Raw genomic sequence first — 14,002 nt, forward strand, 5'->3', positions numbered from 1 at the left:
TTTTGCAATGACTGGTACCGGGTATTCCTTCCCATGTTTAGTGCTTCCTTCAGGATCTGTTGTAAGGCAGGCCTGGTGGTGACAAAATCGCTCAGCATTTGCTTATCTGTAAAGGATTTTATTTCTCCTTCACTTATGAAACTTAGTTTGGCTGGATATGAAATTCTGGGTTGAAAATTCTTTTCTTTAAGAACGTTGAATATTGGCCCCACTCTCTTCTGGCTTGTAGAGTTTCTGCCGAGAGATCTGCTGTTAGTCTGATGGGCTTCCCTTTGTGGGTAACCCAACCTTTCTCTCTCGCTGCCCTTAACATTTTTTCCTTCATTTCAACTTTGGTGAGTCTGACAATTTTGTGTCTTGGAGTTACTCTTCTCGAGGAGTATCTTTTTGGCGTTCCCTGTATTTCCTGAATTTGATTGTTGGCCTGCTTTGCTAGGTTGGGGAAGTTCTCCTGGATAATATCCTACAGAGTGTTTTCGAACTTGGTTGCATTCTCCCCATCACTTTCCGGTACACCAATCCGACATAGATTTGGTCTTTTCATATAGTCCCATATTTCTTGGAGTCTTTGTTCATTTCTTTTTTCTCTTTTTTTCTCTAAACTTCTCTTCTCACTTCATTTCATTCATTTGTTCTTTAATCAAATGAAAAGAGTATAGATACTCTTTCTTCCAGTTGATCGAGTTGGTTACTGAAGCTTGTGCATTTGTCACGTCGTACTTGTGTCATGGTTTTCATCTCTATCAGGTCGTTTATGGACTTCTCTGCATTGGTTATTCTAGTTATCCATTCGTCAAATCTTTTTTTCAAGGTTTAGTTTCTTTGCACTGGGTTCGTAGTTCCTCCTTTAGCTCTGAGAAGTTTGATTGGCTGAAACTTCACTTCTTCTCTCAACTCGTCAAAGTCGTTCTACATCCAGCTTTGTTCCGTTGCTGGCACAGAGCTGTGTTCCTTTGGAGAGGGAGAGAGACTCTGATTTTTTGAATTTTCAGCTGTTCTGCACTGCTTTTTCCCCATCTTTGTGGTTTTATCTACCTTTGGTCTTTGATGGTGGTGATATACAGATGGGGTTTTGGTGTGGATGTGCTTTCTCTTAGTTTTGCTTCTAAAAGTCCGGACCCTCAGCTGTAGGGCTGTTGGAGTTTGCTTGAGGTCCACTCCTGTGAGGCTACTCCCAGTTAGGCTCTCCCAGTTAGGCTACTCGGGGATCAGGGACCCACTTGAGCAGGCAGTCTGTCCGTTCTCAGATCTCAGCCTCCGTGTTGGGAGAATCACTACTCTCTTCAGTGTTGTCAGACAGGGACATTTACATCTGCAGAGGTTTCTGCTGCTCTTTGTTTAGCTATGCCCTGTCCCCAGAGGTGGAGTCTACAGAGGCAGGCAGGCCTCCTTGAGCTGTGGTGGGCTCCACCCAGTTCGAGCTTCCAGGTCGCTTTGTTTACCTACTTAAGCCTCAGCAGTGGCAGGCACCCCTCCCCCAGCCTTGCTGCCACCTTGCAGTTAGATTTCAGACTACTGTGCTAGCAATGAGGGAGGCTCCGTGGGCATGGGACCCTCCTAGCCAGGCGCGGAATATAATCTTCTGGTGTCCCGTTTGCTAAGACCTTTGGTAAAGTGCAGTATTATGGTGGGAGTGACCCGATTTTCCAGGTGTTGTATGTCACAGTTTCCCTTGGCTAGGAAAAGGAATTCCCTTCCCGCTTGTGCTTCCCCGGTGAGGCAATGCCTCACCCCGCTTCGGCTCTTGCTGGTTGGACTGCACCCACTGTCCTGCACCGACTGTCCAACATGCCCCAGTGAGATGAACCCGGAACCTCAGTTGGAAATGCAGAAATCACCTGTCCTCTGTGTTGCTCACGCTGGGAGCTGGAAGCTGGAGCTGTTCTTATTCGGCCATCTTGGTGCCCCGCCCCACGTATATGGTACTTGAACTCGGAATCCCTGAGCTTATCATCTTCTTTCCCTACTTTGTCCGGTAAAATAAGCAACCAGGCAATCTCATGCTGTTAGTATGAGAAAAATTTTTGAAGGTATCCTATACATAGTTACCCAGATCCTTGCTTCTCGTAAATGTCTGATTAGGAGTCTCCAGTGGTGATATGTTTTTGTACTGCAATTACTATATCATGCTATGAACTATCAGTACTGTGTTTACTTTTGGAAATAGAGTTGTAGGTGTCTTTAAAAATCTAATCAGATTTGATAGCCCATTCTAGAAACCTTGGAATTGATTCAGAAAACTCATTCTCAAAGTTCTGTTCCTCTGGAACCCCTGTTGATCCAAAATCTGAATTAGTTAGATTGCAGAAAAACAATATCAATTGGATATATACATATTATGTATATATTTATTCATTTATTATAAGCAGTTGGCTCATGCGATTATGGTAAGCAACTGAAAATCTCAGATTTGTAGGATGGTTTGGCAAGCTGGAGACACAGAAGAGATGATAGTTTAGTTCCAGTCCAAGTTTGAAGGCCTGAGAACCAGGATTGCCAATAGTGTAATCAGTATTTATCCTGAGATCTTTCACCATAGTCTGAAGGTGAATCGTTGGCTCTTTCCCTTTTGAGTCTCCTGTTTGCATTTCCCATATTATCCTTTTTCTTGGTTTATTTCCTCCTTTCATGGAACTTTCGTTTCAGTAGTTCCTTAGATAGGGTAAATTAGAGGTAAATTTTTTGAGATTCTGCAACTGTGAAAATGCTTTTATTTGGACTAAATACTTGATTGATGGGGATGGAAATAATTTTCTGTCACAGTTTTGAAGCCATTGCTTTATTGTCTTGCAGTTTACAGAGTTGCTGTTGAAAAGTATGAAGTCATTCTGATTTTTGTACCTAGGATTTCCCTTATCCCCTCTGAAAAAGCTTGGAAAATGATCTCTTCAAGGTGATATGCCTTAATGTGGGTTTGTTTTTATTCACCTTGCTGTGTAATTGGTGGGTACATTCAATCTGAGAACTCACTTTTTTTTTAGTTCTGGAAATTCCTTCCCTTTCATTTTTTTGGTGTGATTTCTTTTCCTGGATCACATATTATTTGGATATTGGATTTCCTAGATTTCCTTGGATATTGGATTTCCTTCTTTTCTGTCTTTTTGTCTGTGTGGTTTTGTTTTTTGTTTGTTTTTTTTTTGACCTACTTTCTGAGCAACTTCTTCAACTTTATCTTCTCACTCTTTTATTGCGGTTTTCATTTCAGGCACTATGATTTTAGTTTTCAGAAACTCTTTTATATTCTCTGAGTTTTTTTTTCCCACTTCTTTTTAAGAAATAATCTGTTCTGGGCCAGGTGCGGTGGCTTACGCCTGTAATCTCAGCACTTTGGGAGGCTGAGGTGGGCGGATCATGAGGTCAGGAGATCTAGACCATCCTGGCTAACATGGTGAAACCCCATCTCTACTAAAAATACAAAATAAAAAATTAGCTGAGCGTGGTGGTGGGTGCCTGTAGTCCCAGCCACTGGGGAGGCTGAGGCAGGAGAGTAGCGTGAACCCGGGAGGCGGAGGATGCAGTGAGCCGAGATCACGCCACTGCACTTGAGCCTGGGCGACAGTGTGAGACTCCATCTCAAAAAACAAAATAAATAAATAAAAAAGACATAATCTGGTTTTATTCCATGCATGAAACATCTTCTCTCATGTTCGTCAGTATGTTAATGATAATTTTTAAGAAGTTTCCTTTCTTCTGCGTAACCTCGTTCCACATTACTTTTTTTCTTTGTTTGAATTTCCGTCTTTCACATTAGCCATGTTCCTCATCTCTCCCATAGTCCCCGGTCCAAGGGAAAGGAATAAGGAGCAGAGGGGTCACTCTAGGCTCTTGGGGGAGACTTGTTAACTGAAAACTTTCCTATAGGGTGATATGGTTGAACTTTTAATTAGGGAAATGCCAAAACCACATCTTTAGGTTTTTTTTCCCTCTTGGGCTTGTTAGATTCCCTTATGAAGACCTTATCTATCTGTATCCTGGAGAGCCAAGACCTAGCTGTCAGCCGGGCGTGGTGGCTCATGCCTGTAATCACAGCACTTTGGGGAGGCCGAGGCAGGTAGATCGCCTGAGGTCAGGAGTTCGAGACCAGCCTGGCCAACATGGCAAAACTCCGTCTCTACTAAAAATACAAAAGTTAGCCTGGCATGGTGGTGGGCACCTGTAATCCCAGCTACTCGGGAGGCTGAGGCAGGAGAATCACTTGAACCCGGAAAGCAGAGGTTGCAGTGAGCCGAGATCACGCCATTGCACTCCAGCCTGGGTGGCAAGAGTGAAAATTTTCCTTAAAAAAAAAAAAAAAAAAAAAAAAAAAAAAAAAAAAAAAAAAAAGACCTAACTGTCAGCATTCTGGGAGGGAAACAGGAGGTGAGGGAAAATAAGACTGGGACCTCAGTATGAGGCAGGCAAGTGTTGAGTTCATCCTCTTGTATTTAGAACAGTTTCTGTGCCTGTTACTGTGCCTGGTATCTCTTGAGTCCTGGAACCTTGTGTTTTACTCTCTCCAGAAAATAAACCTCCAGTCTTTTGCCAGGGTAGAGAAGAGATAGTCACTTGACTTCACAAAGATGGGAGGTGACTTGTGGGTCAAACTGCTTCTTAAACAGATTTAAAATTTTTCCTCTTTATTCCGGCCACCTGCCCCTCCTTATTTTCTATAGCCAGAGGTACCTGTTACTACCAGTTTCTTATCTTGGAGGAATTCTATGTGTAAAAAGGGTTGATCTCAGTTTTTTCTGTTGCCAGCTTAAGATTCAGTTTTCTGAGATACATTGAGTCATTTACTACTTTACCAATTTCTTTTCGGCTTCTAAGTTTTGTGTAGTCTCCTTTCCCAGTTGCATTGTCTATTGGTTTATGAATTAAAAAACAAAAAACTACTTTCTTTGCTTCTGTGGGATTTTAGGAGGGGGGAAAATACATGCATATATTCAGACTTTTTACCTGAAGTTTGTTGATGGCTTCTGATTTTAAAGATAAGTCAGTTCTGGTGTTATAGGTCTAGTTTTCGTTCCTTTGAACATTTGAACTTGTGGAGAATAAGGATTTAAAAGTCCTTCACGAGCTCATGCATTCTCAAATTCCTTATATGTTTAGTACACACCAAATAAATATTTATCAAATAAATGAAGAACTTAAGAGCTAACATAAGAGAAGGTATTGACACTTACTATCAAATTTTACCCTTAAAAAAACCTTATGAGGAGGGCAGGGCTCAGAGAGCTAAATGGTTTGCCTGAGGTCACACAACAGAAAGCAGCAAAACCATGATGAGCTGATGAAGACTTACTGCTAGAATTTATCAAAAACATTGTTAAAAGAAAATACATTGGTTTACTTCTTAAATGGAAATAGGACATATTGAAATATTGAATATACAAATAAGCAAAAGGTAGAAAATAAATAGTTCTACTGTCAATATTCTGGATAAGTAATTGTTGAAAATTTCATGAATAGCTTACACTTTTTTTTAATGCATAGAGTGTATAATATACAAAATGGTATGATATTGACATACTGCTTTAAAACCTGCCCCTTTCAGCCTGGACTGCATAGGAAGACTCTGTCTCACAAAAAAAAAAAAAAAAATTAGGTGTGGTGGTGCATGCCTGCATTTCCAGCTACTTAGGAGGCTAAGGCAGGAGGATTACTTTAGCCTGGGAGGTTAAGGCTGCAGTGAGCTATGACCTTGCCACTGCATTCTAGCCTGGGCATCATAATGAGACTCTGTCTCAAAAAAAAAAAAAAAAACCGGCTAAAATGTAACTGCCTGTTTTCAATACTAACAATAAATTGTGAATACTTTTCCATGTTAAACATTTTTCTACAACACTGTGTTAATGATATACTGTAATTTATTTAAACAGTCAACAGTGTTAGCAGTAAACTTTCGTATAGTTTAGTTGTGGCCTCCATTTATCCTTCTGGATAAATTTCCAGAAGCAGGATTGCTGTATTAAAGGCTTCTAAGACATTTCAACATGATCTCCAGAAATATTATACCACTTTATACCTTCATTAGCTATAAGTGAATATTCATTCCTTCAAATGTTTCCAACATCAAGTATTTCCATTTTTAAAACTTTGCCAATTTAATAGCATTTTGCAGCATAGGCAACATAGCAAGCCCCATCTCTACAAAAAATAAAAACAAAAATTAGCCAGGCATGGTGGCATGTACCTGTAGTTCTAGCTGTTTGGGAGCTTGAGGTGGGAGGATTTCTTGAGTCCAAGAGTTCAAGGTTACAGTAAGCTATGAACGTGCCACTGTACTCCAGCCTGGGTGACAGAGCGAGATCCTGTCTCAAAAAAAAAAAGAAAAAAAGGAAAGCAAGAATAGATTGTTACTTTGTCATCTGTCGTGTTTGTCAATGTATCGAATTAGTAGGGACGTCTAAACCAAGCATCCATTTATGATAAATGAAAAAAACAAAAGTAATAGCTGGCAGTGATTTCTCCAACCCTTCCTAGCTGATCTAACCAGTGATGCAGTTGATTTATATGTGAGAGCAATGAGAATGAATATGCTGCAAATGGTACTCTACTGTGCATGCTTTTAATTTATTTGTAATTTGTTATTTAATAATTTTCTTTTAGGGCCTGAATGTTTGAGTCCAGGCTAACTTTTAAGTACAATTTAAGCTTTATTTTTACATTTGGTCATTACATATGAAATGTGCAACAAAAATGTATTATGTGTAAGGCATGAAAGGTTTTCCGTGGCATTGAGGCCGTTCATCCAGGTGTTTAGACTGTTGTAGGGAATGCTTTTATTTCGAAAGCTAAATTGCCATAACTTTTTTTTCTTTTTTTAAATGTTTAATGTTACAGAAGCCAAGGCTGCCCCCAAAGATTGTTTCATTGAAGTGAATTCTAAAGGTGACAGATTTGGCAATTGTGGTTTCTCTGGCAATGAATACAAGAAGTGTGCCACTGGGTAAGTGGAGGTGCGGTCATAATGGAACATGAAAGATTATAAGATCCGTCATCTCTAGTATCTTTTTTTTTTTTTTTTTTTTTTTTTGAGACGGAGTCTTGCTCTGTTGCCAGGCTGGAGTGCAGTGGCGTGATCTCAGCTCACTGCATCCTCCGCCTCCCGGGTTCAAGCGATTCCCCTGCCTCAGCCTCCTAAGTAGCTGGGACTACAGGCGCATGCCACCACGCCCGGCTAATTTTTTGTATTTTAGTAGAGACGGGTTTTCACCGTATTGGCCAGGATGGTCTCGATCTCCTGACCTTGTGATCCGCTCGCCTCAACCTCCCAAAGTGCTGGGATTACAGGCGTTAGCCACTGTACCTGGCCATCTCTAGTATCTTTTACGACTGCTCCCTGTGACCGCTGATTTTCTCCCCCTTAAATACCTAACTTTTCAAACATTTTACAATACAAAGCTTCAGAGAGACTCTGGTGTTAGGAAAAGAACTGGTAACATAATTTGTCCCTTTAGACAGCAACTACAGTCTAGTGGTTTTTAGACTCTTATTTTGTTTATCCTTGATTTATAATAAGAACTCCAACTAAACACCGTTTTCATTTTCCTTTCAATAAAAGATTATGTTACTAAGTCCCAAATAAAGGAACCTACAGAGTAAACTCTGAACTTCATTATTTTTTTCTAGCTTTGTAAAATTTCAAAATGATGAATTAAAACATTTTATATTTCTAAAATTAACATTTGCTTTTGTAAAACATTAATAATAAAACATTACAAAGGAGGAAAAAGTCATCTATAATCTCAATCCATATATGTTCACTAATGTCAGTGGAATTATTTTCTTCTTCTCACTAACATTTTATATAATTGGAATTATTCTGTAATATTATGCATTGCTTCTACCCATTCTACCTCCTATGCTACCAGTTAGGCTAAGCAGCTACAGTGAAACAGTGCTTGCTAAGAAGAAATAGCAACAAAGGCCCCCATGTCACTAAATCTGACAGTTGTTTTCAGGTCTTCATGCTATAATACTTGACCTGTCAGTAGCATTCAATTATGCTGGCCATTTTTTCCTTCTTGAAGAAACCTGTTTTTTTTGGTGATTGTGTAGAATGTTCTTCTTCTCCCCCAACCCCATGTGATTTTGTTTACTTCTGTGGCTTCATTTGGCCCCCTCTGTGAGAAGCTCCAGCCCTGCTGGCCTGCATGTGGCCTACGGCCGTAGGTCTCTGCACCTGCTGTTCCCTCTGCTCAGCATGCTTTCTTTCCCCCTCTCAGCCTGCTCAGTTCTTCATCCTACAGATCTCAGGTGAAGTGTGGTTTCCCCACGGAAGACTTCTTCCACTTCCTCAGCAGGACCAGCTCTCCCTCTGACAGGTGTTCTTGATGCTGTTTGTTTCTTTTTCATAGAATTTGATATGTTTTCATTATTTTTTACTTCATAGTATTTTCTAATTTACACTGTGATTTTTTTCCTCTGACTCGTGTTGTTGAAAGGCTATTGCTTAATTCCCCAGTAGTTGGGAATATACTGGTTATCTATTTGGTTTTGATGTCTAGTTCAATTCCATTGAGAACACAATCTATATGATTTCACTTCTTTGGAATTTATTGAGATGTGCATTATTTAATTACACTTGGAACATTCATCCATACAGACTAATATATCGGTCTGCCCCTTAATACCAGACCAACATATGGTCTGTATGGGTAAGTGTTCCATGTGTAATTGAAAGAAAAAGTATATTCTGCAGTTGTTAGAGATGTTATTCTATAAACGTCAAGTTAATAGTCTTATTCAAATCTTTCATATCTGTGGTGTATGTGTATTATATATGTTCCTTCAATTTCTGAGAGAGGTATATTGAAGTCGCCAGTTATAATTGTGGATTTGTCTATTTATCTTTTTAGGTATGTAAATTTTTGCTGTGTATCTTTTAAATATGTTAGTAGGTGCATACACATTTAGGATTTTTATGCCCTCCTGATGACTTGGATGGCATTAGCAAATTTATCATTAGCAAATTCTTTTCATTTCTGGAATATTCTTTTGAAGTATTTGTCAGTTTCATTAATTATGTGGCTCTTTTGTTATCACTCTTTCTCACCAAACTGTAAGGTTCAGTGACACATTTTATCTTTTGCATTTAGCATAATGCCTGGAGGAAACATAATAAATGACTATTAAACATTGAATGAATGAAGGTACAGATGATATGGATAAAGAATGAATGGGTGGATAATTAATATAACTGATTGAATGAACTGATTTAAAATCTAGAGATAAGTGGATTAATGCACACTTGGAAAGAATTTGCTAGACATATATCATATTCTTGTCTTTAGCCTTGTCTGGTTTCATATTTTTATGAATATCTTGTTGAAAATAGCAACTATACTTATCAAACTTAAAAATTACTGAATAACTCATTTAGGAAGCATTTTATAATAGTAATATACAAACGATATAGTCATTAAGAATATACATTTGAAGTTAGACTCTTTGGATTTGAATCCTGGTTCAATCACTTAACATCTTTGAGTCTTTGGACAAGTTACTTCATGTACATACCTCATTTTTCTGTTCTGTAAAATGGGGATAATAATGGCACCTGTTTCCAAGTGTTGTTTTGAACTGAATGAGTTAATGGGTGTTAGTACAAAGAGGAATATCTGGTTCATTATCATGTTCATCATCATCATCATCATCACTATTTTTATTGTCATCCTCATTGTAGAATGTGTAAAATCTAGAAAAGTCTTTTCTACCCGTTGAAACTACCAAAAACATCTAGAAACGTTTAAAGAAAGTGTTCACATATGGTCCTACCATCCAGAGATACTCTCTTAAGTTTTTGTTGTATTTCTTTTTTATATGTATATAGATTTATAAACATAAGCCACATGTTTACTTTCACTAAAAGGGTCATCTTTTGGTACATAGATAATGTCATTTTTTCAAGCATTATAAAAGAGAAATTCCAAATATACTGAGGAGTAGAAAGAATAGTGTGATGAATACCAATATATCCCAGACCAAGATTGTTAATGCCTTATCATTATTTGCTTCATTAAGATTTTGCTGAACCATTTTAAGTAAATTATAGCCATGATACTTTACTCCTAAATTCCTCAGCATCCATCTTCAACAAATAAGGCCATTCACATGATCACATCACACCTAACAAAATGAATGATTTCCTAATATCATCTAGTATCTGATCAATATTAGTATTTCCATAAGTGTCCTCAAATTGTCTTTTATAGCTGGTATTTTTCAACATCAGGACTCAATCAAGGATCACACATTGCCTTTAGTTGTTATGTCACTTAAGTCACTTTTAATCCAGAATACCTTTTAGACTGATTTTTTTTTCTTTTCAGTAACATTGACTTACGGAAATGTCTGGGCCTGTGGGCTCATGTTCTGGATTTGTTTTAGTTTCCTCTTGGTGTTGCTTAACTTATGTTTCTATCATCTGAATTTTCTTTAAATCAGAAGTTAAGCCCAAAATCTTTTTTTTTTTTTTTTTTTTTTTGAGTAGAGCCTCACTCTGTCGCCCAGGTTGGAGTACAGTGGCATGATGTCGGCTTAGTACAAACTCCATCTCCCAGGTTCAAGTGATTCTTGTGCCTCAGCCTCTGGAGTAGTTAGGACTACAGGCGTGCACCATCACACCTGGCTAATTTTTGTATTTTTAATAGAGATGGGGTTTCGCTATGTTGGCCAGGCTGATCTCGAACTCCTGACTTCAAATGATCTGCTTGCCTTAGCCTCCCAGAGTGCTGGGATTACAGGCGTGAGCCACTGTGCCTGGCCCTAAACCCAAAATCTTAATTGAATTCAGGTTAAATATTTTTGGCGAGAATGTTCATAAACAATGCATTATATCAAGGAGTCACTTAGTACTGAGTAGTCTTATTAATATTAGTGATAGTCAGTGGCAATGACCAGATCTTACTGTTGTGGAGTTATGCTTTTTAAAATTGCAGCTGTCAGGTAATATGTGGAGTGATGATTTTGTGCCATGTAAATATCCAGTTCCTGACCAGTGTTTCACTTTATGGATGATCCTTGGGTGAAGCAATTATTTTACTAAGGGTTGTAACTGAATTTTCTTTTCTGTTAGTATTATTCAGCAGTGAGCATCTCTTCTTAGTTTTGTTGGCTGTTTACATTTCTTATTTTATGAGCTGCCTGTTTACATCTTTGCTAATTTTTCTGTTGAAGTGATTTTGTCTTAATGATTTGTAACAGCTTTTTATATTGTAAGAGTATTTTCCTTTACTCTTTAATGTATCACCAAGCCTATGTATGAAATACTGAGTATATCATAGCAATGTGAATTTTGGTAGGCTCCAACGTATCTTAACTGAGGTCTACTTTATGCCACACTTTGATTTTGAGGTTTTCATATCATAATTATGTGAGATAGGCTTCATTTATCTCATTTTTTTTCAGCTGAAGAAACTGAAGCTCAGAAAATTTAAACACCTCTCAGGTCAGCTAGCAAATAAATGGTGACTTAAGAATAAATGTAAAGTTGGGACAAAATTATTAACTCTTAAATGCAGGATGAAGGGAAGATGAAGACAATAGCAGCACATGCAAAAATCAGGAATTTTAGTTAGTGATATATTCAAGGACATCAATAATATAATGTAGTTATGAAAGCTATTGTAATCTTGAACTTAATAGAAGTACAGTATCTAGAATAAACAAGAGCTCCATTTTTTTCTTTGCTCACCAGGCTGTCACTGAAATTTCGTGCTCCATTCTGAGCACTATGCTTCAAGAGGCAGTGAGGCAAACTGGAACATATTTAGGAGGGAGCGTCCTTGTTGCATGAAAAGTGATTGTAGGATAGTGACCTGGTGAAGTAAGTATTTAGGAGCTGCATAATAATTATCCTAAAATAGCTGCTGTGTGAAAGAAGGAAAAGATATCTATGTAGTCTCATGGGGAAGATCTGGGACCAATGAGGAGAAATGTTTTACAGAGGTAGATTTTTACCTAATAAGCAAAAGAACGTGATGGGAACTAGAATGGGCAGTTTCAGGAGGGTGTAAGTTAGAGATATTGGGAAAAAATATCCTATGATGACTGGGCAGTGATATCATAGAGAAGATTCAGATGTAGAGTAGGTGCTTGGATCAGATGACAATCAGTTAAACAGGAAATCTGAGTACAGCCTCATAAGAGTTATTGACCTAGAGTGTTATGAAAGGATATAGGAAGGGCATTTAATTCACACAGCCTTGGCAATAAGAATTATGGTCAGGGAAGCCTTCATAGAGTTCCGATATTTAATTAATGAATTCACGAGTTAATGAATCGATTCTTTAAATAAGTAACCAAGAGTTAGCCAGGCAAAGAGGGGTGGAATCCTTTCTTAGTTATTTTGCATTATAAAATCTAATTTCTTCTTTATCATAACTCTGTAAGAAGACATCATTGAATTTTGATACTGCTATATTATTTTCTGTATAATAGAATTTATAAAATTATACTTAGAAACAACTTTATTAGACTTTTGAGCTCTAGACAGACAGTGAAGAAGATTAAGTGTGGTAAAAGAAGCAGCATCAGCACCAGCTGGTACCCTAATTTGCATCTTAGCATCCACTTAACTCTTTTTCCCCCTTTTCTGCCATATTTAAAGAGAGCTGCTTTGACCTCTCTTGCTCTCATACACTTTCTTTGTTGAGATTCCCTCCATAGCAGCAAGCTCTGTCCATATGCAAATATATAAATTTCTTCTTTTGTTGTATATACTGGATGCATTTTATGTTGCATTATTTCTCTCTCTTTATAGGAATGCTTTGTGTGGAAAGCTTCAGTGTGAGAATGTACAAGAGATACCTGTATTTGGAATTGTGCCTGCTATTATTCAAACGCCCAGTCGAGGCACCAAATGTTGGGGTGTGGATTTCCAACTAGGATCAGATGTTCCAGATCCTGGGATGGTTAACGAAGGCACAAAATGTGGTGCTGATAAGGTAATCAAAATATTTTTTATTTACAAAGTAAAATGAAAAAAGTTAAAAAAATTATACCTAGTAAATGGCTGCTCTTTTCTGACTGTAAAAGTAATCTAAATTCATTATAGAAATTTTAGAAAATACAAAGCCACCAAAAGAAAGTTAAGAACTATGATTCTGTCATCCACATTTTTTTACTGGGGTCAGACAACCAGTGTTTTCCACTTTGAAATATACTGTGCATGATTCCCTCCCCTACTGATATGCTACAATTTATTAGCCAGTTTGCTATTATTGGGACACTTTGGCGATGTCCTGAATTTCAGGGTGTGTGTCTGTGTGTGTTTCTGTACTAGAAATGTCACGGAACTTGTCCTGTCCATGTTCCTAACCACCCGAACTCTGCTGTTTGGATTAGATACAAGGCCAGAGTCAGTCAGCCCATGACTTATTACTAGTGGTTTCATATGAGAAGATGCCCTGGGCCATAATTCTTTTTTCTGGAGAATATAAAATTAAGGAAGGTAATTAAGAGTGTGGGCAGAAACTGTAAAAATTCTTTGGGAGATGCTATGAAGTAGGAGCTGGGGTAGAAGGGATGTGGCAACCTTAAGCCATATACAAGAGATATGAGGGAGCAGGATTGTTGAGTAAGTTGAAGAAACCAACTCAGAGGAGAGAGAGAAAGAGGATATATGTTTGATTATGTAGCCCATGAAAAAGACAGGTGGGTGAACCTTCAAGTTACTTCACTTTCTCCCAAGTTTTCGGTTCCAGTTCTGTTTCTCACTTCTTTTTACAAGAAGATCCTTGTATTTTTGGGCCTGTCCTTGCAGCTAAGTAAACTTGATTGTTGCAGCTGTTATAAACAATGATAAGAGATATATACATTTAAATTTTTGATAGAAAGTGCAATTTTCCTTTCAATAAGGTGGTAACAATCTATATCCCAGCCTAGGCAACAGAATAAGACTGTCTCAAAAAAACAAAAAAACAAATTGTGCTGAAAGGCTTATGACAAAAACAACCCTCTGACACACTCTTATCTAATCTGCCAGTCTAGACACCTAAAGGCAACTGCGGTTACTTCT

The 14,002-nt window shown here is 38.0% G+C and overlaps 1 protein-coding gene across 1 annotated transcript in view; it reads left to right on the plus strand.

The window, feature by feature from the left end:
• The window catches only part of ADAM9 (ADAM metallopeptidase domain 9), a 117,080-nt gene that overhangs the window by 77,316 nt on the left and 25,762 nt on the right, over nucleotides 1-14,002 (plus strand). The window contains exons 15-16 of the mRNA XM_017847668.1: nucleotides 6,823-6,928; nucleotides 12,746-12,929. Coding sequence (XP_017703157.1) covers nucleotides 6,823-6,928; nucleotides 12,746-12,929 — 290 coding nt within the window. The remainder of the gene's footprint in view (nucleotides 1-6,822; nucleotides 6,929-12,745; nucleotides 12,930-14,002) is intronic.

The sequence above is a fragment of the Rhinopithecus bieti genome, unplaced genomic scaffold (genome assembly GCF_001698545.2).
Source record: "Rhinopithecus bieti isolate Rb0 unplaced genomic scaffold, ASM169854v2 scaffold_29855, whole genome shotgun sequence".
Lineage (NCBI taxonomy): Eukaryota > Metazoa > Chordata > Mammalia > Primates > Cercopithecidae > Rhinopithecus > Rhinopithecus bieti.